Genomic DNA, 27802 nt, shown 5'->3' on the forward strand with positions numbered 1-27802 from the left:
GAGGGCTCCGCAGCAGCAAGGACAGGAGCCCGCAAGGGAGGCGCATCTTTACCGCCCACCGCCGGCCTGGCCGTATTCCCTGACTGCCGCCTAGTGGCCGCCTCGCCGCTGTCCCCTGCAGGCCTGTGTCCTAGCTCCCTGAGCCTCGGTCCCTCTCGGGGACAGCGGTGGACGCACCCCAAACACCGCCAGTTTCGAATGTGGTCTCCTGGAGCAGCCACTTTGGGGGCCACTTGGGGGCATGAGTCATGGTGGGGCATGGCCACCCCAGAGCCGGAGGTCCTCCAGGGGAGCCCGAGGTGTTCCAGGAGAGCACGAGTTCCTCCAAGGAGCCTGAGGTCCTCCAGGGGAGCTCAACATCCTGCAGGGGAGCCCGAGGTCCTCCAGGAGAGCCCAAGGTCCTCAAGGAGAGCCCGAGGTGTTCCAGGAGAGCACAGGGTCCTCCAGGGGAGCACAAGGTCCTCCAGGAGAGCCCGAGGTGTTCCAGGAGAGCACGGGGTCCTCCAGGGGAGCACAAGGTCCTCCAGGGGAGCGCAGGGTCCTCCAGGGGAGTGCAGGGTCCTCCAGGGGAGCCTGAGGTCCTCCAGGGGAGCGCGAGGTTCTCCAGGAGAGCACGGGGTTCTCCAGGGGAGCGTGGGGTCTTCCAGGGGAGCGAGGGGTCCTCCAGGGGAACCTGAGGTGTTCCAGGAGAGCCTGAGGTTCTCCAGGAGAGCACAGGGTCCTCCAGGGGAGCACGAGGTCCCCCAGGGGAGCGTGGGGTCCTCCAAGGGAGCGCAAGTTCCTCCAGGAAAGCTGGGGTGTGCTCCCCAGGTGCCGCCCCACCCTGTGCCCAGGTGCAGCATCCAGCCTGCCTCAGCCTGCCTCGGAGCCGGCATGGGGAGACCTGCCCTTCCAGGGGGGACCCTGCGGCCTGGGGCGGCGCCCGGGCTAGTCCCAGGTGGCGGGTCCGAGGCTGCAGTGGCAGAGATGCTCATGCGCTGGCCCCGAGCCTGCTCCCCGAAGCACCTGAAGCACCTGACACGTGGGTGCACATTTGCACCAAGTCCACTATTTGGGGGCATCTGCTGCGATGGCAGGGGGGGTCCTGGAGGCAGTCACTGTGACTTCAGGAGACCCGAGGCTTTGGGGGAGTTGGTGAGCGCTCCTCAGGGGAGCTCGGCGTCCCTGGCCCCTTGAGGAGGGTGGGGCTTGGCGAGATGCTTCTGGGAGGCAGGGGCAGAGCCGGTGCCAGACAGGCAGGGGCAGCCTACGACCCAGCGGTGCTGAGCAGCGTTTGGGGCATTGAGGAGCCAGTGGGGTCCAGGGGCTGATGTAAGGACGTGGTCAGTTTTTAAGAAGAAAGGTCGGCCTCCCTGTGGAGCGGTGATTTTTCTACCGGAGGCAGCTGCCAACCAACACAAATGACTAGATCTGCATTTACTCCTTCGTTCACGGATTCAGCCAAAAAAATATCGATTGAATGAATATCTACTTTGCGTCGATTGTGATTTTTATTATTTTATTTTATTTTATTTTATTTTATTTTATTTTATTTTATTTTATTTATTTTATTGATGAGAGGCACAGAGAGAGGCAGAGACCCAGGCAGAGGGAGAAGCAGGTGGGAATCCATCCTGACCCCAGGGTCATGGCCTGAGGGGTCCGCAGCCAGAGAGGTAAGGGGACTCATGCTGGTGGCAGGCCGGGCAGTGGAGGGGGGGCGGCCTCCAGGCCACTCCAGGCACCGGGAGGGGACCAGGCAGGCGCAGCAGGGTGGGGTGATCAGAGTCGAGGCGTCACCCCGTGCTCAGCAACAAGGCCCAGGGGTGTGCACACAGAGTGGTCGGGGCTCAGGTGAGACCCGGGGGAGAAGCCAGCACCCCAACAGCCGACTGCTTTCCCGCCCTGTGTCTGCAGGAGCCCCCAGCTGTCGGCGGGGATGCACCCGGGGCCGCGCGGTTCTCTGCAGGTCCACGGAGGCTGCGCTGGTCCACTTGGCTTCTGCCTCTGTAAGCAGGACACTGGGGGCCGGTGGCGCAGCCTAGGGTGGCTCAGGGAGGGGAAGTGGGGACCGGAGCCCTGGGAGCTCCTGCAGGGGGGTGGGGGGGCAGAGCCTGGGCCGGGTCAAGGGCTGGGAGGAGGGGGCCCTCGGGGAAGAGGCCAGTGATTGCCACACACACGCAGGGCGATGTCCCTGAGGGCCAGGCACTGCGAGCGGGAACCTGCAGCTGCCGCAGGGACGGGAGACGCCGAGGGGCCGGGGCCTGGGTGACCAGACCCGGGAGGTGGCGGGGCTAAGGACCATGGGGTCCGGGAGGGGCCTGCCCCACGGGACCAGCCCGGCCTGACACTGCAGCCCCAGCCCTCTGCGGCCCCGACGGCCCGCGCTCAGCATCAGCAGGACACACGCCAGCTCCCGAAGGCTTGTCTGCAAAACAGCAGCAGCCGCCTCCCGGGACTCCACACCACACGGGAACACTTCGGGATCACGGGTTAGATAGGACATATTACTAAAGTCAACGCTGGGGCCCCGGGCGGCTCCGCAGCAAAGCCTCTGCCTTGGGCTCAGGGCGTGACCCCAGGGTCCCGGGATCGAGTCCTGCATTGGGCTTCCCGCAGGGAGCCTGCTTCTCCCTCTGCCTGTGTCTCTGCCCCTCTCTCTGTGTGTCTCTCATGAATAAATAAAATCTTTAAATAAATAAATAAATAAATAAATAAATAAATAAATAAATAAATAAATAAAATCTTAGAAAATAAATAAAAAGGAAGTATTTTCTGAGACCCAAGAGAGAATTGGAGATACATAAACAGGTCACAGAAAAACAAAAACAAAATGTGAGGCCCCACCAAAAAAAAGACATCACCAGAAACGCCGAAAACATTATTTTAATTAAATATTTTCTATTTCCGAACATTAAGCTCTTTTGATGGTTGTAAATCCTACTTCGGTTTGTCTCCATTCTCGGTTCCCGTCTGTATAAATATAAATAGTATTTACTGATTCACATTCGACACAAAATTTCAGATGTGTTTAAATGGGAAAGTGAGGGGGGCGCAGTGGGAAGGGCCCCTGGCTGGGGCCGGGAGCTGCGGGCAGTCATCGGGGCCACCGCGAACCCTGGAGGGGAGTCCCCCTTGCCGGGGGGCAGCGAGCGAGGACACGAGGGGGCGGCTGAGCAGGCTCCCAGGACCAGGACACCCGGAGCGGCGGCGGCGTGAGCCCCGGTGGCTCCACGGCCCGACAGGCCCCGCTGCCTCCCCGAAGGGCCGCTTGCCTCCGAGCCCGCGGCACTTTCCCGGGGCGGCCCTGGCGGCCGGTGGGTCCCGCGTGCTTCTCAGGCAGCGCTTTGCAGGGGGCACGAGGGCTGCACCCCCGAGAGCGTTCCTCGTGGGAATGAAATGCTGCGACATCAGAGGGAAGCGGGTCAGCTTGGCCCGGGGCAGGGGCGAGCACGCGGAGGACACCCAAGCATCCCCTGTGCAAATTCCAGGCCGAAGCACGTCACGCCCAGATGCCCAGAATCTGCGCAGAGATCTTCGGGACAGAAGCTTAGCAGGTCGCCGCGAGCTGCGCACCGAGCTCCCCGGGGCTTCTCTTCCCCGAGGTGCCAAGGCCACAAATGTGCTCCCATCCCGAGGGTCGCGGGACCAGGCGGCACAGCAGGGACAGGCGAGGCTGCGGACGGCCAGGCGCAGCCGCTCTGGGTCGGGACGGAATCCACCCCACACCCTCGGGCACCAGAGCGTGTTCCTATCTTTTGTCCTTTGCACGCGTCCTTGCACACGCGATTCTGAGCCACGTCTTCCCCCGCAGCGCCAAGTCCGATCCACGCGACCCTCTGGACCTGCAAGCACATGAGCCCGAGAATCAACAGATGCAATGAAAACTCCAGGAATCCAGCAAACGCAGACCTTAGCTCCCCACGGAGGGAACGAAGGGCGCAGGGCGGCCCCGTGCACAGCGGAAGAAGCGGCCCGGACGCCGGGCTCTGCCCCCTCGGGCGCGTACCCGGGCCTCGGTGCCCGTTTTCCGCTTCTGGCCAGGCTGGCGCTTTTACCTTCACGCCCGAAGTCTCCGCTTTCAAGCTAACTGGCAACGTCCTTCTGGATCGTTTCCTGAATCCTCTCCGCCAGCGCGCGAAGATGGGCTTTTCTGAGGCCTCTGATTAAGGTGTGATACGCGCCCCTCCTCCCGTGCACCTGGTACCAGTGACGCAGCAGCTGCACCTTCTGCTCCGCTGTGTCCTGCAGGTTGTCGTTCTTGATCTCGTCTATCTTGGCTTCGTTGATCCCGTTCTTCCGAACGAATTCCCTGACCTGTTTTATTTTCATTTGTTCAGCGATGCCGATGATGTATTTGCTCAGGTCGATGTCTGAAAGGCAGGGGACGGTCTCTGACAACACGTCCTGCTGAATGCAATTGTCACCATTGAGAACTACGCGGATCCCTCTGCTCCTAGTGCTGGGGACACCAGTTAAGTCCCAGAAATGGGGAGCACTGGCCGGCGGGGGGGACGCAAAGCCAGAAACCCGCTTGAGCCCCCAGCCTGACCCCTCCTGGGCCCCCAGTAATTTGCTCACAACAGGGCAAGACGTAGGAGGGAAGAGGCCTGGAAGAGATGCCCGCTGACGTTCTTAGGATGTGCCGACCCGTGACCCAGAGACCGGGAGGCGGGCAACGACCCGGGGACCTTGTCTGTGACTCGCAGGCCAAGCAGCCCCGGGCGGAGCCCCGGACGCCGCGTCCCGCCCCTGAGCCTCAGGACCGTGTCCGCTGCACCCGATTCACTTCTAACTATGAGCATTAGTTACACGGCGGCGCCGAGCAGAAAGGCCTGTGAGCTCGAGGAAGGGCGGGAACACGTCCCGGAAGCAGCGGCGTCAGTCCACCCTGAAGTCAGCCCGTTACCTTCGAAGGAAGCGTCTCCATGCAATTACAGGACGGGAGCCTTACCTGCACAGTTTATTGGTATCACTTCCTGGGGGAGACAAAAAAAAAACGGAAAGAACATGATAAATAAGAATATATTTATAACAGTCTAAATCTGATTGTCTAATTCGTCCTTAACCCTGAAGGAAATACAGCCAGTAGCACGATGCACAGAATCAGCTAAACTGTGTCCTTAAAAAGGATTCTTTTCCCATTGAAATTTTTATTCTGCAAAGTCCCAGCTTTGCCAGAAACTAAGGCGTGTGAGCTTATCTTTTATGCAAAGAATCGAAGGGATTCATGGAATTTGCAGAGATGACTTTTCATACAGACTTGAGAAAATAACATAAGGGACATAATTCTCAAATTTTCTTTTTTTTTTCAAATTTTCTCTACAGCAACTATTCTTTTTTTTTTTTTTTTTTTTTTGACATGTCAAAATGGTTTAAGGTGGAGCAGTTCAAAGAGCCCTGGCCCCAAGCAGAAATCGTCGCTCATCGAGCGAACTGCTTTCTCTCCCAAACGTATCTTTCAAGATTTGAAACGCTTTGCTCTCACGCTGGAGAGAGAAGCGGCGACGCACGGTCCACAGGGCCCGGGTGACGCGCGCGTCCCTGCGGTGACACCAGCACAGGACACAGGCTCGGCCCCATCCCGCCGCCAGCTCCCACGGCGTGTGCGTCTCACGCCCGGTTAGTTCGTCCTCGAGTGAGCTGTGTGGGAGCCTCCTGTCAACCGGGCGCCGTTCCCCGCGGCCCGACCCGGGCCCACAAACTCTCGATAAATGCAAATCAAAAGCCAAGTGGCCTCTTTCCCTAGTTTCTTAAGCGCGTGTACGTTCCAACACCTACAGTAGGAGGGGACGGTGTGGGTCCCAGGGTGACATTCCCTTTTGTCCTGCGCCGTTTGAACAGCCCTGGAAGATCAAAGAAACTTCTATCAGGCTCCGGTCCCAGCCTTGGAGGAAGCCCCTAGGACACACCGTCCCACCAAGGAGAGGGTGACGCGGAAGGACGGAGGCACCGGCGCTCCAGGCTCCCACCCCACGAGGCCAAACGTTCTCGAGACACGTCACGTCCTAACTGAGCCGCCCCGTGAGCACACCGGCCTCGTCAGAATGACGCAGGGCACGGCCGCCGCTGCCCCCTTCACCGGGACGGACGTGGCAGGCGTGAGGCAGACGCGGGAGCCACAGGGCGTGAAACATTGGATTCCGCGGCCTGGAATCCAAGTCATTAAAACTTGTCACCTCTCCGTGCTTTATGAGTGATTCCGAGGGACCTTCGATGGCAATCACGATCATGCCCAGGCGGGGCTCGCCTGTTGGCTTTACTATAACCCTCGCGTTAACTCCATTGCCTTGGTGTCGTAAGTTAAGAGGCAAAAATAAATAAAAAGATCCCCAAAAAATAGAATAAATAAATAAATAAAACCCCAAAGACTGTGGCGTTTGACCCAGGGACAGGGGGCACAGAGCATAGAGGTGTCAGGTGTCCCCTGCCTCTTTCCCAGGAAGATCCTGCCTCCCGTGGGGCCCTCGGTGAGCATGCAGGGATCGCTTCTGATCCTCGGTCAACCCTCGTCCATAATGAGGATGGGACCTTCCACCCGCTCCGAGCTCCAGGGTAACCGCTCATACACAGCAGCTGGCGGATGGTACCACCTAGTTCTCAGCACCTGGCAGGGGTGCGGTTAGGGCCGGTGCTTAACGTGAGAGCTACCTGCCCGGTGGGAGCCGTCTCATGGGAAGGACGCGGGGGAATTCTGGTGAATTCTACTTCCCAAGTGATTTCAATGTGCGGTCTGAACAAAGTAAGCACTTACACCAGCACACGAGCACGGACGTCAGAATCGGGATGAGGATGCAAAACCACAGGTATCTGGAGCTGGATCCTGTAGGAGCCACATTGAAGAGCGAACGTGAGCACAGGCAACCCGGGAGACCGAGCGCGGGACTCCCGAAGAGTAAAATTTCTTCATATTTTTGACAGCAGGGATGAGAGAAAGGAGGACATAGTCATAAAGAGAAATCATGACCTTCTTCACATTTGGTGTCGCTGGTCGGTGTGCACCTCTCAAGGATTCCATGTTCACACCTAAAAAAAACAACAAATAAAGGAACAGGGAAGCCTGGGTGGTGCGGCCGCTTGTGTCCCACTCTTGATTTTGGCTCAAGTCATGATCACTGGGTCACAGATCGAGCCCCACATCGGGGTCCCACACTCAGCTCGGAGGCTGTTGGGGTTCTCTCTATCTCAGCCCCTGCCCCCCACCACGTGCACATGTGCATACACCCACACACACACTCTCTCTCTCTCAAAATGAATAAATAAAAAAAAAAAAAAAAAAAAGAGGAAATTTTAAAAAGCCTGGTGGGCAGACTCCTTGACCACCTGCAAGGACACCACACTGTAAATCCTGGGCCATTTTAGTCATCTTTGCATCTCCTGCAAACAAACCCCTCCCCCCGGGTATTGCTAGATTAGCATCTAAAGCTGGCACAAATAAAAAATAAAAAATAAATAAACAAATAAATAAAGCTGGTACAAATTCATAACATAATTTGGATGTTTGGACAAGAAATATCCTAGAGTGACTGTGCTTGTTGTTAAGATATCAAGAGTTAAAGGAAGGTATGAAAATATTGATAAATTGGAAAAAGGATGAAACAGACAAAGATTTAAAATTGGTAGTAAATGGGGCTCCTGGGGGGCTCAGCGGTGGAGCATCTACCTTCGGCCCAGGGCGTGACCCCGGGGTCCCGGGATTGAGTCCCACGTCGGGGTCCCCGCAGGGAGCCTGCTTCTCCCTCTGCCTCTCTCTCTGTCTCTCATGAATAAATAAATAAAATCTTTAAAAAATAAAATAAAATTGGGAGTAAAAAATTATTTAAAAAGTAATAAACTTGGAGTAAAATAAAAAATAAAATTGGGAGTAAAGCAATGTTCTTAAAGTCATAAACTGCAAAAAGCTATTTCAGAACAGTCCCACTGAACAATAAAACGACGGGTCGACAGCCCCGCCCTCGACCCTGCTCAGCAAGCCTACCCAGCCTGCGCTCCGGCGTCCCGTGGTGGGCAGGACGCGCGGGAGGAAACCATCGGTGTCGGTATCTGAGCACGACGGTCAGACTGGCTCAGCCCTGCCCCAACTCCACGCGCCTGGCGAGTCACCTAATCCCTGTGAGCCTGTTTGCTCACCGATGACAAGGAGTCAACATGACAACAAGGAGGTTCCGGTGATTGAGATTACGAAGGACTTAGAACTATTACTACAGCCGACCCTTGAACCACGTGGGGGTCGGGGCCCTGACCCTCCCCTCTGTCCCCACATAGTTGATGATCCTCAAGTAGCTGCTGACGCCCCCGAAGCGGAAGCTCTAATACCCTACTGTCAGCCGGAAGCAGTTTGGCGCCTGCCTTTGGCCCAGGGCGCGATCCTGGAGACCCGGGATTGAATCCCACGTCGGGCTCCCGGTGCATGGAGCCTGCTTCTCCCTCTGCCTGTGTCTCTGTCTCTCTCTCTCTCTCTGTGTGTGTGACTATCATAAATAAATAAAAATTAAAAAAAAAAGAAAGATGAAAACTTACGTGCTACACGGGTTGCAGTGTTCGCACGGAGAGACGTCACAGTAGAAGTTTGGTTTACATCTGCACTTGGTATTCCGGGTCTGAGTACAGTTTCTTTCCACTTCTAAGCCTAGAAAGCCAGTTTGCAGACTATTAGTTACAACAGCTGATGAGCAAGGGCCGCAAGAGAAGATTCGCGATCTACCCTTACATCAGCACACCTCCTGCAACACACAGGTAGCGTTCACCTGCAAAAGAGGCAACCCCAGGTGAAGCAGTTGAAATCACTGGGCAGGGTTTGAAAAGGACAGACAGTCCAGCAACCAACATAGCCCCACTTTTGCTGGAAGGGTTGCCCCGTTCCTATACAGCCTGGCTACTTAGGGCATGGCTTGTGCACCCACCTTGGGGGGTGGGGTCGTGATCTCAGGGTCCCGGAATCGAGCCCCATGTCATGCTTCCAGCTTGGGGGCGGCGGGGAGTCTGCTTCTCCCTCTCCCTCTGCCCCTCCCCTACTCATGCTTGCTCGCTCTCTCTTGCAAATAAATACATAAAATCTTAAAAAAAAGGAAATGCAGAGTATCAGGCCCTCATCAACACTTAGTGAGACCAATGCCAAAGCCCTTGCTTAGAGATTCTGATTTAATTGCTCTGAGGTGGGACCTAAATGTGAACATTTTTCATAGTTCCCTGCGTGATCCTAACATACAGCCAGGGTGGAGAAACATTGCTTTAGGGCCCAAAAAGGGACAAGAAAAGCTTTATGTCCTGGGATTTCTTGATATGAAATGAAACTGGGGAGTTTTTCTGTTACATCTGGATCCGGGCTCTCATGATAGGTTGAGGCATCCATAGAAATTCCGGTCCTCAGTTAGAATTAATCAAGACAAAACAGATCTCCAAAGGGGAGGGGGCCTCCCGCCTCCCACCCACCTCTTGGATTCCTCTGTCCTTGTATCAGAAGGCTCCTGAGCTCTTGCCGGCTATACCAAGAACGCAAATCAAGGCAGGAAAACAAAATTTACGCACCTGTTCACCAGGTTCATATTTCGTCATTCTGGGAAAATTGCCTAGATTTGACCCGCAAATGTCTAGACTAGTGATTAGCTCAGTACCTGGCGCTGCTTCACTCCAGCCAGCTCCATCCTGCCCGCCCCCGTACGCCAATCCGGCACCGGAGTAGGTCCCAACCTCAAAACCTCAAAGTGCATTATACATGGCTCTACATGGAGTGGCACTACTGGCCTTTCTGATGGCTTCAAAGACACTTACCATGCTCTCCATCGCAGATTCCACATCTCCTGCATTTAGGAGACAAATGCGTCTTGTCTGTGTACTCCTCCCCTTCTTGGCAGGGCACACAGTGTGATTTACCCGCATAAGACGTGCAGTCACTTTCCTTCCGTGTGCCTGCCCAAGAGAAAAATGGAGGCAGCGTTGGAACACAAGGTGGACGTGCAACAGCGTGGGAGATATGCAGGGGTGACGAGGAGCGGGAGTCAGGGTCGTCAGACTAATGGTATAGAAACACAGTGGCGGGGGGGGGCGGTCATCATAAAAATCATGTCAACACACGGGAAGTCTCCCAAGACGAAAGCCCAAAGAGTCACCCAACAACTGTGCCTACAGACACCGGAGGATGAGCTACACTATTTTTAATGCACGGAATGACCACATGCACAGAAGCCTATAGCAACTTTCTTGCAAAGAGGGCAGAGGTTCACATCCATTCCTCTTTCTATATTTTTTTGCCATTAAGGCACAGAGTGTGTTTTAATGGGAAGGCATGAGCATATCTATAACAAAATTTGCTATGAGGTTTGTTGTCTTAATTCACACGATTATAAGTAATACATTTTTTTTTATAAGTAATACATTTGCTTTACTTTTCAAATAAAGCGAGTCATTGTATTGGTGTCGGGAAGCCTTGGATGACAATGCTTTATGCTGAAAATTCACTTAATTGGCAAGTGTCTATTAAATGCCTATTGTGGGTCAGGCCCTTTCAGGAGCCAGAGATCCTGCAGGAAATATGACAACGTCTAGGTCTCCGAGGGCTTCGCGTTTCCAGGGAGGACGCAGGCAATGCCTGGACCAATCTATGATGTCAAGTGGTGGTATGTGCCTTGGGGATTAGGGCCAGGAGACGGAGGGTGAAGAAGAAAGAGACAGAAAGCGTGAAGGAAAATCTAAGAGGAAAGCATGGCTAGTGGCTCTGATTATTCTTGGTGTAACTAATTAAAAAGAATAGGCCGAGTGTGATCGGCCCCACACGTTTGCTCCTTCCTGGGCACACGACGTTCTCAATAACCTCACAGCATTCTTTTGAAGAAAACAAAATACTACATAAGCAAATCATGAGATGGAGACAGGTGTGATATTGTGTAGTCAACAAAGAAAACAAAATGAATTCCGAAAACCCGGCACCAAATTCAAATACCATGCGTTGGGGCTGTGGAACATCATGGCAATGCCTGAGAGCGCTGAGCCAAAGAACAGTTTTGTCGAATTTTGCTGGTTTGCCAGTGGTATTATTGTGGTTTCTAGACGAATTGGCCCCTTTAAATAATTACCCTGCAGAACACGCCTAGCACAATGCCTACCGCACGACCGTAAACACGGGGTTTTCTCTCTTCCAACATACACAACCCAAATTTATCAAAATATAAAAAATGAGTGGTTGTTTTGGGTTTCTTTAGTAAATTTGTTTTAGTTAGAGAGAGAAAGCATGAGCGAGCGGGGTGGGGGCAGGAGAGAGACTCTCAAGCAGACTCCTCGCTGAGTGCGGAGCCCAGCGCGGGGCTCGATCTCACGACCCTGAGATCACGACCTGAGCCGAAATCAAGAGTTGCTGCTTCACCCACTGAGCCACCCAGGCGCTCCTATTGTCTTGAAAAATGAGATTTTAAAATACATTTGTTTCTAAAATAAAAAATAATAAAAAGTAAAAAAATATAAATAAATAAATACAATAAAATAAATAAAAAATAAAAATAAAAAATAAAATAAAATAAAAATAATAAATAATAAATAATAAAAAATAAATAAAAAATAAAATAAAAAATAATAAAAATAAAAAATAAAAATAAATAAAAAATAATAAAAATAAAAAATAAAATAAATAAAAATAAATAATAAAAATAATTAAATTAAATTAAATTAAAAAATAAAAAAAATAAAAAATACATTTGTTTCTGAGCGTAATAGAACCTGGAAAAGTTGGGGGAGGGTAGGAGGAATTCCATGTCAACCGCTGCGGGAGCGTCACGGTTATCTTGGTGCATCCACGCGGGGACCCCGTACACGTGGGAGTATACGCAGGTGTGCCACGCGTGCCGTGTGCCCCAGAATCCTTCTTATTGGGTAAGGTGGGTGATGAGCAGTTGTCGATCAGGTAATCAGAACTGTCGGTTCACCTAGGGTATCATCGAAAACCATACTGTGAATATTTTAATCAGTGAAATATAACTGAGTGATTATCGGCCAGCCTTGCGGCGAAAGAGAGAGTAATACGCATTCCAGATTCTTCCTCATGTAGGTGACCTTCAAAACGCCTCCTTCCTGTTTTTCTTTGTCTTCCCTCCTCCCTGCATCCTTCTTTGTCTCCCTCTCTCCCTTCTTTCCTTGCTTCCTCTCTTTCTGATGGAAAAATCCCTTCCAGGTACCAATAATTTATATGAAAGGCTTTCAAGGGGTCTGTGATTTTTTTTTCCCATTGATTCCGACCTCCTCTCATTCACCAACAACTCCGTTAGCAGCTCATCCCGAATAAAATCCTCCAAACATGCAAATGAGTTTTCACAGAAGTAGGAATCTGTCTTTTCTCTGTATTTGTACAGCATTGGCTCATATAATAGTTTGTTAAATTATGTATTAATTCCACAACACCAACGAGCATAAAGACCTGGAAGCAGCTGGAAGAGGGACGAGCCTACAGCCCCACAAGAGGGACCAGGAGCAGGAAGCGGGTTAGTGTGTGCCGAGCACCCCAGGGCGCTGGGGCATGGAGCAGGGTCGTGAATCCAGCAGGTAGGTGGGCCAGCGACCCCTTCGGGGGGCTCTGGGGCGCTCCCATCAGGGAGCGTCCGACTCCTGGTTTTGGCTCAGGTCGAGAGCTCAGGGCTGTGGGATCGAGCCCCGCGTTGGGCTCCACACTGGGCGTGGCACCTGCTCTGGATTCTCTCTCCCCCTCACCTGCCCCCACCCCAGAAAAGAAATTCCTTCGGGGAATTTATACATTGAGGCTACGTCAGAAAACATGACATAGTTGATGGATGGAGACATTCCAACTCTTGAAGACTCCAATTCCCCCAAAACAATCCGAATCCCTGGGTATCACAACGGAACGTCACACGTACATTTTCCTTGACTTCTGACTACTTTTGAATACGTGTCCCCCATAACCCTGCTGCATCAGTAGGCATGAACGGTTTCAAGTCTTGGGCCCACCTATCCGAATTTCTTTCTTAAAGGGTTCCAACGACTTACATTCCCATCGTGGTTTATGAGGGTTCTTATCTCAAAGGCAAACCCACCAGGGCTGAAGGCATGTCTTAAGTGAAAATTTTTTAAAAATGCAAAATAAAAGAAAAGCAAACAGACACAAATCCTTGGCAGCTTGATGGGCAAAGCAGATTGATTTTGTTTGAACCTGCATTTTAAGTTCTAAAAATATGAAGGAGGGCAGCCCGGGTGGCTCAGCGGTTAAGCGCCTGCCTTTGGCCCAGGGCATGACCCCGGGGTCCTGGGATCGAGTCCCGCGTCGGGCTCCCTGCAGGGAGCCTGCTTCTCCCTCTGCCTGCATCTCTGCCTCTCTCTCTCTCTGTGTCTCAAATAAATAAATAAATAAATAAATAAATAAATAAATAAATAAAAATATGAAGGAGGATCTTAGCTCCTGGACAAATAGATGGTGCCTGGCAAGTTATAAGAAAGCCAGGGAGCCGTTCCGGATTCCTCTCCGGAGGAGAGTACACGTGAATAGGCTTAAGTATGAATGGGCTGGATGGCAAGGCAGAGCTTCCCTGAGGGTCACTAACAACTGGACGGGGGGCCTTGCAAGGGGGCCGGTAGGATCTCCGCACGCAGGCCCTGAGCCGTTCGGCTGCTGGGGGCCCCACAACCTGCTGCCCACGGCCCCGCGGCGGCTCCCACGGGCCTTCCCCGGACGCCCCCGTCCCACTTCACAGCGCAGCCGAGACGCTGACGCCGCAAGCTGGTGCCAGCTCGGCTCCAGATGCAGGAAAGGGCCGCTCGACGACACTTTGAAACGTCCCATCTGCTCCTGTTCGAAGGATTTCCGATCTGAGATTGGTTTGCATTTCAAACCGCTGGGGTTAAAAGACCGTTGGGTTTGCACCCATTGCTCCTCTAGCTCGTCTAGTTTCAGCTGCAAAAAATGCAAATGTATTTTGCAGGCTTCAGAGAACTCCTGATTGAGGGGAATTGCCAGATCCACCTCCTGAGGGCGGGCGGGCGGGGGGGGGGGGGGGGTCCCTCGCTGTCAGAGATCCACCTCCTGAGGGTGGGGGTCCCTCGTTGTCCGAGCTCCAGCTGTGAGGATACATTTAATCAGTTCTGTTGTGAGAAGCTTGAAATTCCGACCGTCTTTTCTCGCCACTGAAAAGTGGAGCTAAAGAGAGAGATATTTAAAAAAAAAAAAAAAAAAAGGGACGCCTGGGTGGCTCAGCGGTTGAGCGTCTGCCTTAGGCCCAGAGCATGATCCTGGAGTCCAGGGATCAAGTCCCATGTCGGGCTCCCTGCATGGAGCCTGCTTCTCCCTCTGCCTGTGTCTCTGCCTCTCTCTCTCTCAATCTCATGAATAAATAAATACATAAAATATTTTTAACAAAAAATAAAGAGAGAGAAAGCCTCTCCCTCCAGGGGCACCCGTCACCTGTGAATGCCCTGTCCTCGCGTCCACGGCAGCCACGCAGGAAAGAGGTGAACAACAACCTAGTTGTTGTTTCTTTCCCCCGATAATGTCCTAACGCAGGAGGACCAAGCGCCGGAGGAGCAGCGACCCCTCCTGAGCCCGACGCTCAAGCTGCCTCGGGGGTCTGCGGACTCACCGGGAGGACACGCGTCACAGCACAGGCTGTTCCCGTGAAGCGGGTCTTCCCAGCACCTGACGTCTCCCATGGTGACGTTCCTACCCGATCTCAACACTTTGTAGCTGAGGCTGGTCACTTGAGCCTTCACCCCCCTGGGCCACGGTCCAGCGATGGAGGCGAGCGTCTGCCAAGGAAAAGCAGGAGAGCTGCAGTGAGCGGGGGAGGCCGCCGGGGAGCAGGTGTAGGGCCGCACCTGCGGCTGCACCTGCCGACGCCCACGGCCCCACGCGCCCAAGCACCCTAGGAAGAGCATCGCGGATGGGAGGGCCGGGCCCTGGGCTCCAAGGGGACCCTGGCTGCCACCCGTGCGTCGCTGTGGGCAGAGGCACCCGGACTCCCCAAGTCTCTGTTCCCTCATCTCTTTTTTTTTTTTAAGATTTTTTTTTTTTAATTTATTTACTCATGAGACACACACACACACAGAGAGAGAGAGAGAGAGGCAGAGACACAGGCAGAGGGAGAAGCAGGCTCCACGCAAGGAGCCTGATGTGGGACTCAATCCCGGGTCTCCAGGGTCACGCCCTGGGCTGAAGGCAGCACTAAACCACTGAGCCACCGGGGCTGCCCTATTTTTTTTTTTTTTTATTTTTTTTTACTGGAGTTCAATTTGCCAACAGAGCATGACACCCAGTGCGCATCCCGCCAAGTGCCCCCCTCAGTGCCCGTCACCCTGTTCCCTCATCTCTAAAGCGGAGATGGAAAATAAATAAATAAATAAAATAAAATAAAGCGGAAACGGTCGCCTCCTCGTGGGTCCGCTGGGATCATAAAAGCCCTGCAGCTCCGCGCAGCAGACGCAGGCGCCCGGGGCAGGCACCGCATGGTTATTATGTTGTTATTATCACTGTCACCGCCATGAAGCTCTAGCGAGGAACAAGAGAAGAAGGAAAAACCGAGAAAGTTCAAAACGACTTCAGGGAGGTCATGGAACCAGCTGATCCTCGACTGCGACCCGCAAGTGGCCAGAGCGTCTTGAAGGGTTATTATGAGGATAAAAAGTGAGTGATAATTTCTCCCAAACCCGGTGCTTGGGTTTTTATCTCTTCTTGTTTCATGATGTGACATGTTTTATCTCTTCCCATTTTATAAAGCGACCACAGAATACGCAATTGGGTTGCAAGCCTGTCTGGTTAACCAACCCCACAATGACTCAGCTGGGATTTTCTTCATGTTTTGCTCAGAAAAAAAGGTGAACTTCTTTCAGGGGGGAAACCAAGCTGTATCTATTTTGGGTCCCTTTCTTCCACAGATAAAAGCTTATCAGTCTAAGCGATACTGCGTCAGAATTATCTGAGTTATTGACTAGAATTTCTTAGAAAAATGAGCCCTTTAAGACGTATGGAAGCATTTGGGGGCGGTCTCTGATGGGTTCTTCTCTCTGGTTTCCTAAATTGCTTTTTTTTTCCTTTGGTCTAACCATAAACATAAATAATCTCTCGTTTTAGGTGGAATATGTAAAGTCTATTGCCAAGCATCACAAATAATTTTAAGTATTAGTTCTGAGGATTTTTGTTAAGATCCTTGTTCACGGTTTTTATGGCACATATTATTTTTTCCCCTATTTTAAGGTACAGTAATAATACTAGCATCTTCCAAGTCGAGAGAACTAAATGTTCTTCATGTAGAAACCACTGCCACGGGTGCTCCTGCCTCTTCCCTCCGAGCCCTTCCCCCTCTGTCACTAAGGCCTGTATCCCCTTCAGGTCACAGGTGTCACGGGACCCCCGAGGATGGAGGGGCGAGGGAGATGTGGTTGCCTGCCTCTATTCCGGATGGATGTCTGTAAAAATGCATTCCTAGGGCCCCCCGGGGGGCTCAGCAGTGGAGCGCCTGCCTTCGGCCCAGAGCGTGACCCCGGGGTCCCGGGATCGAATCCTGCATCAGGTTCCCTGTATGGAGCCTGCTTCTCCCTCTGCCTCTCTCTCTCTCTCTCTCTGTGTGTCTCTCATGAATAGATAAATAAAATCTTAAGAAAAAAAAAACATTCCTAACATTCAGTCTTCCGAGAGGGAAAGCGATACCAAAGTATCAAGAAAATATGTCCTTGACCAGGGACACTGTCCAGCAAAAGGCAGAGCTAGGACTGGCCCGAGTTCCCCAGCAGCGTTCACAGTCTCTCCTTCCCTGCACCCGAGGGACCAGACGCCTGAGCCCGGGCCCCAGCTTGCCCTCCTGTGCGTGAGCAACTGTGTGTACAGGACGAGCGAGCCCGGCGCCCCGGTCACAGGGACACTGCCGAGCACACTAGCTTCCCTGCCTCTTCAGTCCAAGAGACATTTCTTGAGCATCTACTATGTGCCAGGTTCTGCGACTACAAGGCAAGGAACACACTGGCTGTAAGAGAAAGTGGGTATGAAGTCTCCAAAAGCAGATTCACCCACGGGCAGGTTACCTGTAGTGCACTGATGGGGTCGGGGGCAGTTACGCTTTATATCTGCGCGACTCTTATTTTTTAAAACAAGTTTGCGGCGCTGGGGGCGGCTCAGTCGGTTCAGGCTCCGACTCTTGATTTCAGCTCAGGCCAGGATGGCAGGTTCCTGGGGTTGAGCTCCGGGCTCCGGGCTCGGCGGGCGGCGGCGGGGCTGGGGTCTGCTTGGGATCCTCTCCCCCTCCCTCTGCTCCTCCCCTCACTCGTGCTCACATGCTTGTTCTCTCTCTCTCTCTCTCTCTCTCTAATAAATCTTAAAAAACACGTCTGAATCTATGACCTTTGTCCAAGGCATGACACGCAACTTGGAGCAAAAGATCTTTATCAGCATCAGTCTCTCTCTGGCGGCGACGGTTCCCCACTTCTTGCTTTATCTGTGGGTCATTCGATCATCCCATTAATATCAGCTCCTCTTCTAGATCAGAGAAGGATCGCCAATGCGTAGCAACTGCATCGGGCGTGCTAGGAAATAAAGACGTGATGGCATATTTCTCTAATAAAATAAATTTGCTTAAAAAAAAAAATCTAGGCAGCCCCGGTGGCGCAGCAGTTTTAGCGTGGCCTTCGGCTGGGGGTTTGATCCTGGAGATCCGGGATCGAGTCCCATGTTAGGCTCCCTGCACGGAGCCTGCTGCTCCCACTGCCTGTCTTTCTCTCACTCTCTCTCTCTGTCATGAATAAATAAATAAAATCTTTTTAAAAAAATAATAAAATAAAATAAAAAATTAAAAAAAATCTGTCCATACCTGGAAGAGACCCGTTAGTCCTGTTTGCAACAGATAATGGAACACGAAGCCTCAGCACCCAAACTGAGTAGAAGCGACTCCTGCCTGGGGTCCGCGACCCCACTGCCGCGAAGAGGGGGTTTACAGGGACATAATAATGTTCCCCTCGTTCGACTCTGACGTCTCACCAGAAACTGAAGAAAATGGTACAGATTCAACCGCTGAAAAGCACGGAAAGCCGGAACCCGATGCTGTGGGTGCGGCTCCTGCGACCCGGGGCCCCTCTCCTGCTTGGCACCCTGATTCCACCCCGGATTCCTGAGACCCTATTAACTCCTGGTTTAGGTGACAAGTCAGATGTATACTCTCCCTCGTTTTGAGGTTTTTCATTGGAAACCAAAATCCAGCCGGCGTTTGAGGGACGCGAAGCCCGGGGCAGAAACCTGGAGGACGTGGGTATCACTGGCCGAGGGGCAGTGACTTCAGCACCAACTCCTCTCACATCTGATCACATCCGCTTCACAGAGCTGAAATTCTGGAAACATTTCTTACTTAGTTCAGCATAAAAAAAAAAAAAAAAAAACGACATTAAGTATGAAAAAGGAAGATGGCCTGAAGAGCACAGAGTGGCTGCTGCATGATGTGATGCAGCCAGTGGCCCACAGAGCTTGTGTTTGCTTTTCAATTGCTGCATTAACTCAAGTTTGCACTATGCAAAGATTTAACCCAAACTGCTCAGGCAGGAACTGGGGCATTTTGACTCTGACAAAGCAGGAAACCCACAGAGAATGAAGTGATCCGAGTGCTCAAAACCCTTGTTTTCAGAAGAGCTGAAAAGGACAGAAAATGGATGAAATGAAAGGTCTGAAAAATGCAAATAAACGAAACAGAGGATAACCAACTGGGGGAAAAAATGAGGAATAAGAATAGTTTTACACGTCCCTCATCCTGGAGATGAAACAGGGAGAGCAACCCCGACTGTCCATTCTGCTGGGATGTCCGCTAATCCGTTAGTCGGATAATGAACCGAGCCGACGCCCTGCTGGGCGCCCCCCATGTGCCAGACGGGCGCCTGGGAACCGACCGTGGGCCAGAGCAAGGCGGCTCCCACTGTCTGTGCAAGCGAGGCACGACAGGGTTCTCTGGGGAAACAGAAACAGGATGGGGTGGGGGGCAGAGAGAGAGGAGGGGCAGGCAGGGCACGGCCAAACCCCGGCAGGACCCCAGGCTGCAGTCGCGGGGGGGGGGGGTGCAGCTCACGTCCAGGGGCAGCCTCGCTCGCGGCCGAATTTCTTCCTCCTCCGGGGCCCGCGGTCTGTGTGGTTGAGGGCTGGAGCGGCCCGAGGAAGCCCACCCGCGTCGGGGATCCCACCTGCTTTACTCGGGGGCCACCCCCCGAAACGCCGTCTCACCAAGAAGCAACAGCAGCAGAAAACCAAGACCAGAAACACCCTCACAAAGTCGTCCCGGGGAAGGAGTGAGCAGTCTGAGCTCCGGGGCCCAGTCACCGTGACACACGCAAGGAAGCACCAGGGAGATGCTCGGACACACACGGGGAGATGCACGGGGAGAGACGCGAGCGCTGGAGGCCTGCAGAGGGGCAAGCCGCTGGGATCGGGGTCTGGGATCGGGGTCTGGGACGGGGGTCCGGGGTGGTGGGAAGGCCCCGACAGACAGGGCGTGTGCGCACAGCGGGGGAAGCCACCGGGGAGGAGCTGCTGGGTGGCTTTCGAGAAGGGGTGTCCAGGCAGGTCACCCCCAGGGGACCCTGGAAGGCCCTCAGGTCCTCGGCTAAGCTACGGAGACACAGAGATCACCGTCCTGGGCCACGCGGGTCAGCAGCGTGGTGGCGGCGGGAGACCCGGGGACGCTGGACGCCGCAGGGACGGAGGGAATGGCCCAGCCAGGAGGGACCCCGCACTCCTGTTCGGCCTGGAGACGGGATTTCAACAAATGGACCGTCTGGAGTCTTTCGTTATCTACAGGATTTGATGCTTTCTGCAAATCTGAGACTGCGCTTCCCTGTGACTCACCCACGGGAATGTGGAGCGGGGCTCAGCCCACCCGCCGACTCTGCCTGGTGGGGGACACGGGGCCCTGGTGAGCCCCACGGGGGTCGGGGACACGGGGCCCTGGGTGAGCCCCATGGCGGTCGGGGGCACAGTGTCTGGGGTGAGCCCCACGGGGTCAGGGGCACGGGGCCCAGTGACTGAGGCCAGTCTCCTCAGCATTTCCGTCCCCCCTGGAGCATGAGCCACTCACTCTGTTTCCAGTTAGCAGGACCGGAAGCCCGGGTGTTGATTACACGGAGAACCTTCCAGCAAGTGCACGGTGGGGGTGCGGGGCAGGTGCGATGGGAGCTCCCCGAGGGCGAGGCCACGTCCCCAGGGTCCGAAAGCGGGGGCAGGACAGCCCTCCCCAGGCAGACCCATCGCCCTGGGCTGCAGCTCAGGAAGGAGTGGGGTGCACCCGGCCGTCTCCCGAGGGTGCGGACTTGCCCAGAGCAGCCACGACGCCCACGGGACTGCACTCTTCCACGAGGCAGCCCCCCGACTAGAAGCCTCGCACCGGCCCTGAGCCTTCAGGGCCCGCGGGTCTCGCTCATTCCGCACGAGGCATGAAGCAGGCAGAGCCGGCCGGAGGACAGCCCCCAGGGACGGCCAACACGGGACATCTGACACGCCAGCGAGGGTGACACCCCGGGCTGGATGAAGCCACCGGCTGGAAAAAATTGGGACTACCCTTTGGGTTGCACCAAAGAATCAGATGCCCTGAGATGAGCTAGGATTTGAAAAGGAAGTAAAAAAAAAAAAAAAAAAAAAATCATCACCTTTTTTTTTTTCTGTTCTTAGTGAAGCTCAAAGCAAACAGGAAAATAATTTTTTAAAGCAGCAAATTTAAAAAAAAGAAAAAAGACACAAGGCAGCGAAACAGGTTAGCTCTTTAACGGCAAGAATGACTAACAGGCGCCTCGAAGAGTCGGTGAAGTTTTTCTAGATTGAGCCCCGTCCTGTAAACGGCACAAGAAACGGAGCTGCGCTGACTAATTCCGCTTGCTGGCTGGCTGACGTTTAGTTATTTAGAACCTGTGACGAAAAAGAAATTCTAACAGGACCAGTAACCAAGTCTGGGAGGCATCTCTAGTCTATTAGTGTAAAAAATAAGGAAAGAGCAGTGACATTCTGTAGCAGGTGCATCAGTGAAATACAGAGAAATGAAATATGTTTTTCCACAGGAAGCGAGGAGTGAAGATCCACTCTTTCTTATTTTTTTTTCTTATTTTTTTTTTAAATGTGTACATAAAAATACAGAAGAAGATGCCAGGAGCATCTTCTTTCTTCCTTAAGGCCAGTTTCTGGGGAAACCAGGAGAGAGCGAGCGAGTCGAGGCAGTGGGCATAAGGGACGGGACTGGCTAGACTTCTGAGTGATCAAGCAACAATAAAGGAAAATGAGGGAATCTAGAAAATTCTACCTGGGATTAGATTTTGATTTTAGTGCTACAGTTTGCAAAATAGTCTTCGGAACTGTGATAAACCTCAGAATCACAAAAAAATAGTCTTCAAAACTGTGACAGACCTCAGAATCACAGGGAGTGATGCCCTGAAAAAAAACAAAAAACAAAAAACAAGAAAAACCCAAAAATGGTGCAGGTCCCACCACGGACATAAAGAATCAGGGTCCCTGAGATCATCCCTGGCAAGTTCCCAGTTCGGGGGATGCTCACCGCAGCCCGAGGACAGACAGGGGAAGACCTAGGGCAGCCGCCACCACAGTCACAGGGGAGAAGCTGCGGAGGTTTACAGACCAACAGCCTCTACGCTCCGCGTTTGCAAATCGCCAAGGCTTCTTGGGGAGAAATAAGGATTCCAAAAATTGGCCTGAAGGAAGAGGAGTCATCCTGGTGGAGAAAACATAATGGGAGGGCCGCAGAGTCACTGCCCAGGGGCCGGGGGCGGAGACGCAGCACAGACCAGGCGGCTCCTGGAAACGGGGAGGTGAGGGGAGTGGGGGCCACGCGGCGGGTGGGCCCAGGTCTTCCATTTTTCAGGAGCAACCAAAATCCTCCAACGTTCAGGGGGCAACCAATATTCAAAATAGGTACTTGTGTGCATTTACTGCACGTATCAATCCCGCGTGGGCTAAACAGACAAAAAACCATAGTCTGGGGCAATGGCTGCTCAATTTCGGGAATCAGGCCTAAATCCAATCAGACACCCATGGGAAGTCTACTTTGATCAAGGATTCTTTTGGGGGGGGGGGTGGCTGGAAACCGAAGCTCGGTCACCAGCAAGGGGCAAGGGCACAAGCCACGTGCTCTGAGCCCTCGCGGTCTGTCTCTCTCTCTCTCTCTCTTCCAAGGCCTCTGCCCTCAGAAATCAAAAGTATCGATGTTTCTCACGTCCTGCATTTGTACTGCTTCCCAGAACGCAGACGTGAGTAAATCTGGGACCTGGCATCACTGGACAGGAGGACAGTCCGTCATTCACGGCTCCGTGGCCACGTTCATTCCGATCCTGCAAGTTTACCCCAGTGGGCAGCTGAGCAACACCTGCGGCACAGGCTTGCTTGCCTCGGGGGCTGCGTACAGCCGTCCAGTGAGCTGTAGTCCGATTTGGTAATTTATAAGTTACAAGGCCGGCCTTGCTCAAAATGCCCCGATTCCACACTAAATTCACGGTCATCCTTACATCCTTGGTGGAACTCGGGTCAGTCGTCCAACAGAGGCGGCTGTTTCTAAATGCCCAGGGATGGGAGCGGCGTGGCTGCACGAAGCGCGTTCCAAAACCAGAAGCAAGCAGAGCTCAAAGGGCAGAACCAGCTCATTTCCTCCTGGTGAAGGCGGAGCTGCCAATCTCACGGGGATCCGTCTTTCTGTCTTGTTAGAGCTCCACTACTTCTACCTCACTTCAAAGAAAATAAAGGCTGGCAAGTAGATGGAATTATTTGTTCCTCTTTAAGAGGCTTCACTGGGGGCAGCAGTCCAGCCATTTAAGAAGTGACGGGTGCTTTATTTTTCTTTTTAAAAGAAGGGTCTTCCAAAAAAAAAAAAAAAGGGTCTTCCAGAAAACCAAAAGGATTTTCTAGCTGGTTAAATGCTGTTTTCCAACTTTGGTGAAGATACACACAGATAAGCAAAAACAACGCAATAAATACTAAGCACTACGATACAGACACTGGTCCTACAAATAATTTTTTTTTTCAGGAATAAAATACAGATAGACTCCACTACTAGAAATGGTTTTGTTACGACAGTAGATCACCCAAAAATTAATAAATAATAAATGATAAGAATTCTAGAAATTCAGGTTCACTGAATAAAAGCCTTCACTGTACATGCATCCACTACAAACTGTAAGATTAAAGTTGTGTGTCCAAAACTATGGACAGGTGTGGACAAAACTGAAAGGCCATAAGTAAAACGTAAAAAAAAAAAAAAAAAATCTTGTTTTAGGTGATATACAATAAAGAATGACTCTATTTTTTCAAAAGTCACTGTTTGGCATCATCTGGCCAATTTCTCTACCTGTATCTACTGAAGGAGAAGAAAGAGATCCACTGTCCTCAACTTGCTTTTTATTTCTGGATCCACTTTTTTAGTACAGGCCCCTTTATTGGTTTTCATCACAAGGTGACAGTCTTTAGTACCTATTACAAAACATGTGCTTATTGAGGGACTTTTGGGACCTGAGATAATTTACCAAAAGACAGTTTGCTCACTAGGGGTTTTCGAGTGGGGGATTTCCTTACTCAGGTTTTTAAACATCTCTTAAGTGTTGGCTATTTTCTCCAACTGCCAGTTGTACCACAGTCATTGGCTCCCCCTCCCCCCCAGCACCCCGGCTGCCTTCCCTGCAGATGCTGAGGGTCCCACCAAGGGGGTCCTTTAGAAGTAAATGACTCCTCAGTGTCCCAAAGAGACTTGCATCCAAATCCTTGGTCTCCTTTGCCTCTCACTTACTTTGCTTTCCCCCCCTCTAAACTTAGGGCAAGAAATAAAATTTATTTCCTCTAGAATAAACTCTAATCCGCCAGAGGAGACTTCCTTCATCTCACTGGAGCCGATATGGTGGCTCGATGGGCTCCTTGTATCAATCTCATTTCTGCCTCCCAATCCTGACATCATTCACGAGTTTGTGTCTTTCCATCCAGGTTGGTACTGTTTTAAATTACAGTTTCGTAAACTTGCTTCATTTTAAAAACTTTTCAACTCCTCTGTGACCTAAGTAATACCTACTTTAAAAAAATACTCATTTCATCTTTCTGAGGCTGGTTTAAGGAAAATGATTACATGATATAAATTAAACAACTGTTCTTTATTTTTTCCACTGAAAATCTTTCATATGATTCTTTATAAATACGTTGATTTTTTTTCCCCAAATGTCCTCTCCTTTCCCTTCAGCATAATTTTAAGACAAGTGTTCTAAGAAACGTAGAAGAAATTGGGCATCTAGTAACTTAACTGCCTGACCACAGACCTCAACAGTACATGACAAAACCTACCAGAGCCATGTGGTTAGAAAGAAAGAAAAAAAGAAAAGAAAAGAAAGAAAAGAAGGTAGGAAGAGAGAAAGCACTGCCCACAGCTATTTCTCACACAAATTTCTAAATTACGTGATGCTTTTTCGAAAATCTCCGTTAGACATTTGTAAATTCTTTGGGGATTTCAAACTGATTTCTTGTAGGTGCCGTGGATACAACAGCTAGAAACTAGAAGAGGGAAAACAAACTCCAGGAAGGTGGGAAGAAGAGAAGCACAGAGTAAGGGACAGGGGACAGCAACAGAGGCAGGAGGACCAGGCAGAGAAGGCGGAAAGGGAAAATGAGGGAGCTCCGTCCCATCTACCCCCAGCCCCCCAACATGCTACCCATCTGCTTCTGGGTTCCATGTGATTGGCAGGCCCACCCTCATTTTATTAACCTTGCGACTATTAAGTGCAAAGGTGCAAAAGCCAGTGTTTGCTGGACACCCACGAGATGACATGACAGCGTGGAAACTTCTTTAATAATAATAGGGGTGAGGGGATCCCTGGGTGGCGCAGCGGTTTAGCGCCTGCCTTTGGCCCAGGGTGTGATCCTGGAGACCCGGGATCGTGTCCCACGTCGGGCTCCCTGCATGGAGCCTGCTTCTCCCTCTGCCTGTGTCTCTCTCTCTCTCTCTGTGTCTTTCATGAATAAATAAATAAAATCTTAAATAATAATAATAATAATAATAATAATAATAATAATAGGGGTGAGCTACTGGGCATGTGGCGGGTGCGAGGAAGGATTCTGTGTAACTACACTTAAGGGTCACGTCAGGGGGGCAAAGTGGAGCAGAGTTTACAAAATGTAGACAGTGATTATCTAAATGATAGGGTTGTGTCAGATTTTTTTCAGGAGAAAGAATTATTTGTCTGCCTTTATAAATGTCATCTAATAAAACTTAAAATTCTTCAGCTCCTAGGCCATTTATTATGTAATCATAAATAAACACACATTACAGACACCATCATATTCGGTACATACAAAGTGTCCCTGGTGTTTTAAATACAGGCCTAGCAGAAAAGTTGAACAAGGGTAGCTCCCTCTGGGCTTTGATAATTCTGCTACACTTACCATATTGCTGTCCCCAGAGCTGAGATTTTTCAAAGTAACCAACACCCAGTACAGGGGGGTTAAGCACAGGAAGCAAAGAGCGAGTCTGCGCTGTACAAATAGCTCAGTTTTGAATCTTGAGATTTCTCTAAGGGTTTCAAAAGGGACCCAAATATTGCATATGACTCCCAAAGGAGCCCGCCAGTTTTTCTTTTTTCCCCAATCCTTTTTTTTTTTTTTCAAATATTTAATTTATTTATTCGTGAAAGACCTAAAGAGGCAGAGACCCAGGCAGAGGGAGAAGCAGGCTCCACGCAGGGAGCCCGACATGGGACTCGATCCAGGGTCTCCAGGATCACGCCCTGGGCCAAAGGCGGTGCTAAACCGCTGAGCCACTCCTTTTCCCCCAATCCTAAGACCGTTCCAGGCATCACCATCTCTTTCCCTTCGCCTCGGGCGCAGGCTGGTGCACTTGGGAGCCGGGTCTGAATCAACCCCAGCGCTGCCCCTCCCGGCAGCTGTGTGATCTCGGCTCAACCCCGGGCTCTCTGGCCTCCATTTCGGCCCCTGGAAGATGCAGATGAAGCCCCCCCCCCCCCCCCAGGGGGCTGGGACACTGGCCTCAGGTGGCTCCTGTGCACCGTCCTGCGCCCTGCTGGGAACTTGGGTGGATCCCAATAAAGTGAGGACCCGCGATGCTCAGGGCCTCCGCACCCCCAGGAGGGGTCTGGGGCCCGGGGGCTCCCCGCGGAGCATCTGCCTCGGGCCCAGGGCGTGACCCCGGGTCGGGGATCGAGTCCCACGGCAGGTCCCCGCAGGGAGCCCGCTTCTCCCTCTGCCTGGGTCCCCGCCTCTGTGTGTGTCTCGTGAATAAATAAAATATTCTCTACAAAGATGAACCAAGTGTCTTCCACGGGCCACCGAGACGCCGTCGGGGCAGCGGCTCCCGGGGTGGCGGAGGCGGAGCTGCGGGGGGAGAGGACGGACCGAGGGACGCCCCGGCCTGAGGGCGGCTCACGGGCCGCGGGGGCAGGATTCCCGGAAGGGAAACAACAGCAGTTTCTTTTTCTGCGCGGTGATAGGAAGGTAAACAGGCCTCCAAGGCTCTGCGGCCCCAGGATGACTGCCCGGAGAAGTCAGGTCTGGAGCTTCGAGTTTCCCCGCTGCCCCCGGGGGCGCTTTCCTCCTTACACCTTTGAGCCGGTGGGAAACGTGCGCCCGCGGCCCGCGGTGCCCTCCCCGGAGTCGGTCCCCTCCCCCAGAGTCGATCCCCCTCCCCCAGAGTGGGTCCCCTCCCCGGGCTCGATCCCCTCCAGGGCTCCGTCCCCTCCCCGGAGTCGGTCCCCTCCCCCAGAGTCGATCCCCTCCCCGGGCTCGATCCTCTCCCGGGACTCGATCCCCTCCCCGGACTCGGTCCCCTCCCAGGACTCGGTCCCCTCCCAGGACTGATCCCCTCCCCGGGCTCGGTATCCTCCCGGGACTCGGTCCCCTCCCAGGGCTCGATCCCCTCCCCGGAGTCAGTCCCCTCCCCCAGAGTCGATCCCCTCCCCGGGCTCGATCCCCTCCAGGGCTCGGTCCCCTCCTCGGACTCGGTCCCCTCCCCGGGCTCGATCCCCTCCCAGGACTCGACCCCCCTCCCCGGACTCGATCCCCTCCCCGGACACGATCCTCTCCCGGGACTCGATCCCCTCCCCGGGCTCGATCCCCTCCCCGGACACGATCCTCTCCCGGGACTCGATCCCCTCCCCGGGCTCGGTCCCCTCCCCGGAGTCAGTCCCCTCCCCCAGAGTCGATCCCCTCCCCGGGCTCGATCCCCTCCCAGGACTCGACCCCCCTCCTCGGACTCGGTCCCCTCCCCGGGCTCGATCCCCTCCCCGGGCTCGGTCCCCTCCCGGGACTCGATCCCCTCCCCGGGCTCGGTCCCCTCCCGGGACTCGGTCCCCTCCCGGGACTCGATCCCCTCCCCGGGCTCGGTCCCCTCCCGGCGCGCACACCCCCCGACCCGAACCCGCGCGCGGCGGGACACAGCGCGCCTAGAGAACAGCCGGGCCGCCGGTCCCCGCCAAGCGCAGCCGCCCCCGGGGCAGGAGACCGAGCAGCCCGCGCCCCCCGCGCCCCCCGCGCCCCCCGCCCCGCGGGAGCCACTCACCAGACAGCGGACGGCCCAGGCCCCCCACATGGTCGCGGGCGCTCCCGCCCGACCGCCGCAGCCTCCGCGTCCCCGCCGCGCGCCGGAGGGACCGCCTCGTGGCCCCGCCCCGCCCGCCCGAGCCCCGCCCCTCCCGCCCGAGCCCCGCCCATTTCCCGCCCTAGCCCCGCCCCTTTCCCCGCCCCCGCCCGTCCCGGAAGTCTCGAGCACCTGCGCGGGCGGGGCGGGGGGGGAACCCCGGGGGGGAGGGGGAGGGGAGGGGAGGGGGGAGGGGGAGGGGAGGGGCGGGGCGGGGCGGGCGTCCCCGCGCGGAGCGTTTCCGCAGCTGCGGG

The 27802-nt window shown here is 53.4% G+C and overlaps 1 protein-coding gene and 1 long non-coding RNA gene across 4 annotated transcripts; one reads left to right on the forward strand and one right to left on the reverse strand.

The window, feature by feature from the left end:
• Positions 1-2847: 2847 nt before the first annotated feature.
• FAS (Fas cell surface death receptor) lies at positions 2848-27575 on the reverse strand. Of its 3 annotated transcripts, XM_072803657.1 has the most exons (11): positions 17300-17453; positions 14550-14715; positions 9751-9888; positions 8500-8608; positions 7643-7732; positions 6947-7005; positions 6734-6802; positions 5761-5825; positions 4934-4958; positions 4038-4352; positions 2848-3824 (listed from the first exon to the last, which is right to left on the reverse strand). In XM_072803657.1, the coding sequence occupies exons 1-10, from the start codon at positions 17348-17350 to the stop codon at positions 4066-4068; spliced, it is 1059 nt and encodes a 352-aa protein (XP_072659758.1). In that variant the 5' UTR covers positions 17351-17453; the 3' UTR covers positions 2848-3824; positions 4038-4065. The 3 variants fall into 3 exon arrangements, with proteins under 3 accessions (XP_072659758.1, XP_072659760.1, XP_072659759.1); XM_072803659.1 differs by lacking the exons at positions 7643-7732; positions 17300-17453 and adding an exon at positions 27471-27575; XM_072803658.1 differs by lacking the exon at positions 7643-7732 and having other exon boundaries at positions 17300-17444.
• On the forward strand, positions 15340-16535 carry LOC140619767 (uncharacterized). The gene is made up of 3 exons (XR_012019557.1): positions 15340-15589; positions 15683-15780; positions 16295-16535. It is a non-coding gene; the product is annotated as an uncharacterized lncRNA (long non-coding RNA).
• Positions 27576-27802: the final 227 nt, after the last annotated feature.

This window comes from Canis lupus, chromosome 27 (assembly GCF_048164855.1).
Source record: "Canis lupus baileyi chromosome 27, mCanLup2.hap1, whole genome shotgun sequence".
Taxonomy (NCBI): domain Eukaryota; kingdom Metazoa; phylum Chordata; class Mammalia; order Carnivora; family Canidae; genus Canis; species Canis lupus.